The sequence below is a fragment of the Condylura cristata genome, unplaced genomic scaffold (assembly GCF_000260355.1).
Source record: "Condylura cristata isolate star-nosed mole 26May11 unplaced genomic scaffold, ConCri1.0 scaffold00017, whole genome shotgun sequence".
NCBI lineage: Eukaryota > Metazoa > Chordata > Mammalia > Eulipotyphla > Talpidae > Condylura > Condylura cristata.
In genome coordinates this window covers 16,836,683-16,840,653 of record NW_004567118.1, presented here as the reverse complement: position 1 = coordinate 16,840,653, position 3,971 = coordinate 16,836,683, and the positions used below count along the sequence as shown (strand labels likewise).

Sequence of the window (3,971 nt, the reverse complement as noted above, 5' to 3'; positions counted from 1 at the left end):
TAGCGTTGCTTTCACACTGAAATCTTCACACTACTTTATAAACACTCAAACTGTATTCTTCTTTAGCCAATTTCCGATATGCATAGTTCATAAAAGAATCTTTAAAGTTGGTAACTTATGTTAGCTAACAAAATGGGTCATACTATATGGGAGGAATTGTTTTTCTGAGGTGTTTCTAAACATTAAACAGCAGATTCACGTTTCATTATTTGCACACTAAGAAAAACCTTTACCTCATAGGCAGATACTTTCTAAAGAAAAGGCCTGAATCCCCTTTACCTTCTATTTGTGAGGTCTAACTTGGGTTTTTTCCTGAGAGCTTCTAAATCTCTTGTTCTTTTAAGGAAAGGAATAGGTAATATTTCTATACTGATTATCCTCTTTATCCACTTCCTGTACACTGATCTTCATATCCCTGGTAATCCTGAGGTCTAAGGAGTAGGCCAAACGGTAAGGATCAATAGGTATTTCCTTGCAAATAAATCCATATAGTTGTTTCAAGGTCATATAGTTATGAATTGAGGCTGAAATGTTATGAAATGATGCTATGTATCATGCTGAAAATCAGCCCTGTGACCTTATATTGCAGTAATTTTGTTGTGAGATGCTAATCCCTTTCAATTTTCAGGGGAGTATAGCTTAATTAGATGTTGTACTTCTGTTGGATAACCTGTGATGGGACAAGCTTGGTGACTCCTCACATAATTAAACACACAACGGTAACAAAACACGTAGCCAGAGGTAGCAAGAGCAGTGTCGTTCACCCGGGTTTTGCGACACAATGGGCACACAGTCTTCATTTTGGGTAAAAGGGGAGAATCAGAATTGTAGTCTAGGTGTACAGGTGGTGGTGGAATAGGCAGGGCAGTCAATGATTTGATGGTTTCTTGATTTTCAGATGAGTACCACCATTCAAGGAACTGCAAGAAGAACACTCCCACAGAAAGGCCAGTGGAGAGGGATAAGGCAACACCCCCCAAGGCTTTCTTCAGAGCTGCCTTTATCTTCTCATTAACACTGTTGGGAGAATAGAACAGGAGGCAAAAGGAGAAAGTTTATTTAGAATAATTATAGTGCCATTCTTATACTTCATCTAAATTGAATTACGCTGAATCAAACTGATTCTGTTTGGGGGCTGAATGCTAGATGGCAATAAGGATTTATTCTAAATCTGATTTCAGTATTTTAAGGGTATAGGAGTATACTGTTTTCAGTGAGTAGGGTTTGTGTGTTTTGAGAAAGATTAGTGAAGCTTTGATTAATAGATTTCTATATCACTTAAACTAAATGTATTTTACCTTAGAGGAGAAACACTAGTTAGAAGCAATACCAACCTGTGGTTAAGAATTAAGAGCAAAGTCTTTAGAATTGTATTGATCTGGCCCTCCCAGGTGGCACAGTAGGTTAAAAGCCAGCACTGCAAGCTAGCTGCAAGCATTTCAGTGCAAGTTCAATCCCCGGCCCCAGAGGTGATCCACATGAAACAACAGATCTCTCCTGACCCCACCTGCTGTTCCCCTCAGCAGTGTACTATTCTGCTCCCCACTCTGTTTCTGGTGAATCCTCTCACCCCCGGCTCTTGCACCTCTGGCCTACACCCCAGTTTTGTATGCATAAATAAATAAAATCTTTAAAAAAAAAAAAAGAATCTAGTTTGAATCTGAGGTCTGTCACCTAGTTGTGTGGCTCTGGCAAAGTGCTTAGTTAGCTCTTGGGCTTTGTTTATTCAACTGTTAAATTAGGCTAATATAGATATTTCACTGGGGTGTTTTGGGAATTAAGATAATGTATATTATGTAAATTCTTAGCACAAAGCCTTATATGTGCAAGTGCGCAAAAATGTAGACAGTTTTATAAGGAAGGTTATCAGGATGGGAATCCTTGTTTTAGACACAAGAATTTTTCTTAAATATTTCACAGTGGACTGAAGGTGGTGAATTTCATAAAATTAGGGTAAGATTTTACAACTTATTTATCAAAGATTAGGAGGAAGCATTAAGGCCTTACCTCTTGGCTGGTTGCTGTGTCATGCTGGATTCAGTTGATTGGTGTGCCAGAGCTTGTATATCTTGAACTGTAAGTCGACTTAGTTGAACTCCAGCCAGATTCAGCAATGGTGAGTGTTGCTTACTCTTTCCTAAGATATATCGAAGTTGTTGAACAAGAAACCAGCCTTCCCAGGCCATGTTTACAAATGGATAGGCTGCCAAGAAAGCTCTATAAAACTGTTTCCAGCGAGAAACAGAAGGGGGATGGATTGAGTATTCATCCTCTTCTCTCAGACTGGAAACCAGCTTCTCTAGCTTCACTTTCAGGTAGGGAAGAAGAACCAGAAATATAATTGACTTCCAAAACTGTTTCTTTGGGAGACCAGCACTGGCCAATCTCTGAAGCCTGTGTGTATCCCCCATTACAATCCGTTTCAGGCCATAAAAGTTTTCAGAAAATGAGGCACTGGTTTTAGACAGGTAATGCTGTTGAAGCAGAAGATCCAGTAGGGTGAAGATTTCATCAAACCATCTCCAAAAGAAGCCATAGTGGGCAGGATTTGATTCTGCAAGAACCTAAAACAAAAACAAATTGGTGAATGATACTCATTTCATTACACCATTGTTTTGTATTTACCCCTTTTCCCCTCCAAATTCTACACTTTGGTCTTAAAAACTTCTTTTGGAATTTACTCTAACCTCTCTGAAGTTCCAGCTATTTAGAACAGGCCTCCACATATCGCCAGTTCTCAACAGATGATGCTAATTGGTTATTGCAAAACCCAGACTACCAATTTATTGGTTTGATTTTTTTTACCCAGGTAGCCCTAAAACCTTACAGAAATTAAATACCTTACCTTGACCACATGCTGAAGAGCAGGTCTCACTGCTGTCATTAAACCCTCCTGTGCTACCACCTCAAAGATGGATGGCTGGTCATCCACCACAGAAGCGGTTGTGAGATGAGCCCCATGCTCAGCCATCGTTTCCTGTGTGCACTGGCTTTCACTTTGCCCACAAACTCTCTAGTGAGCATGAACTTTTTGGGGATACCAAATGGTTGCTCGATCTTAAAGGCAATTTTTCTGCAGGATACCCGAAACTTACGGGAACCGAGAAAGAGAGACCTCTTCCGGACACAGAGGGGAGGGGTCTCAAATTAAGGAAGCTATGAACAAAGTTAAGGCAGATGTGAGTGGAAGTGATGTGTGGGGAGGGGGCGACTTGTCCAATGCTCCACACCAGGCAGAGTGTCTACGGGCGGCAGTATTCGGCAAAGGAGCGCCCTGGAGCTGCAGCCAGCCCTGCAGGCTGGGAATCAGGGTATGTCGTGACGGCGCAGACCGCCGGCTCCGAGGACTCGGCGGGGCCAGCGTGGGCCCGGGACGCGAGCACCAGCTCCTGCTGTCCAGTACCCCTGCCACGCCCGTCCACGCGCGCCGACCCCAAGGTAGGCGCGAGCGCGCCTCCACGCCACGCCGGCGGGGCGGTCTCCGCTTTATGACAAAAGTATTTACAAGGTCCCGGCTCTCTGCGTGAAGCACCCGGAAACAGAACGGGCCGGGGGCTCGGAAACGACCTGCACGGGACGGGCGCTCTATACCCGAACGTGGGCCCGGAAACCGGAACCAGAAAACTCTATGCTGCCACCGCCACTTCCGCCTCCGTCCCCGCGAAAATTAGAGCGGCGCTTGCGGACTGGTTTGGTAGTACGTATTTTCCACCAGCTTGTCACTCACTTTTTTAGGTGATTTTCGCGGCCTTGGGGGAAAGCCGCAGCTCTGGGCCTTTCTCCAAAGAGGTCATTTTAGCAAGGAGTTGGGAGCGCTGCCAGGACTCCTGGCACCGACGTCTGAGCCGCGGCGGCTGCAGAAGCTGCGTTTCCCCAAGCAGTGGAGTCGGGAACGGAGCGACAAAAAGCCTCCTGCGCTTGGGAACGTTCTCTCAGCGCCGGGTGGTGGTGATTTTATAATAACCAGCCGG

General features: G+C 44.5%; 1 protein-coding gene across 1 annotated transcript; it reads right to left on the bottom strand.

Moving 5' to 3' along the window:
* PEX12 (peroxisomal biogenesis factor 12) lies at window positions 1–3,602 on the bottom strand. Its single transcript, XM_004684477.2, has 3 exons — window positions 2,846–3,602; window positions 2,008–2,564; window positions 1–1,017 (listed from the first exon to the last, which is right to left on the bottom strand). The coding sequence occupies exons 1-3, from the start codon at window positions 2,969–2,971 to the stop codon at window positions 618–620; spliced, it is 1,083 nt and encodes a 360-aa protein (XP_004684534.1). The 5' UTR covers window positions 2,972–3,602; the 3' UTR covers window positions 1–617.
* Window positions 3,603–3,971: the final 369 nt, after the last annotated feature.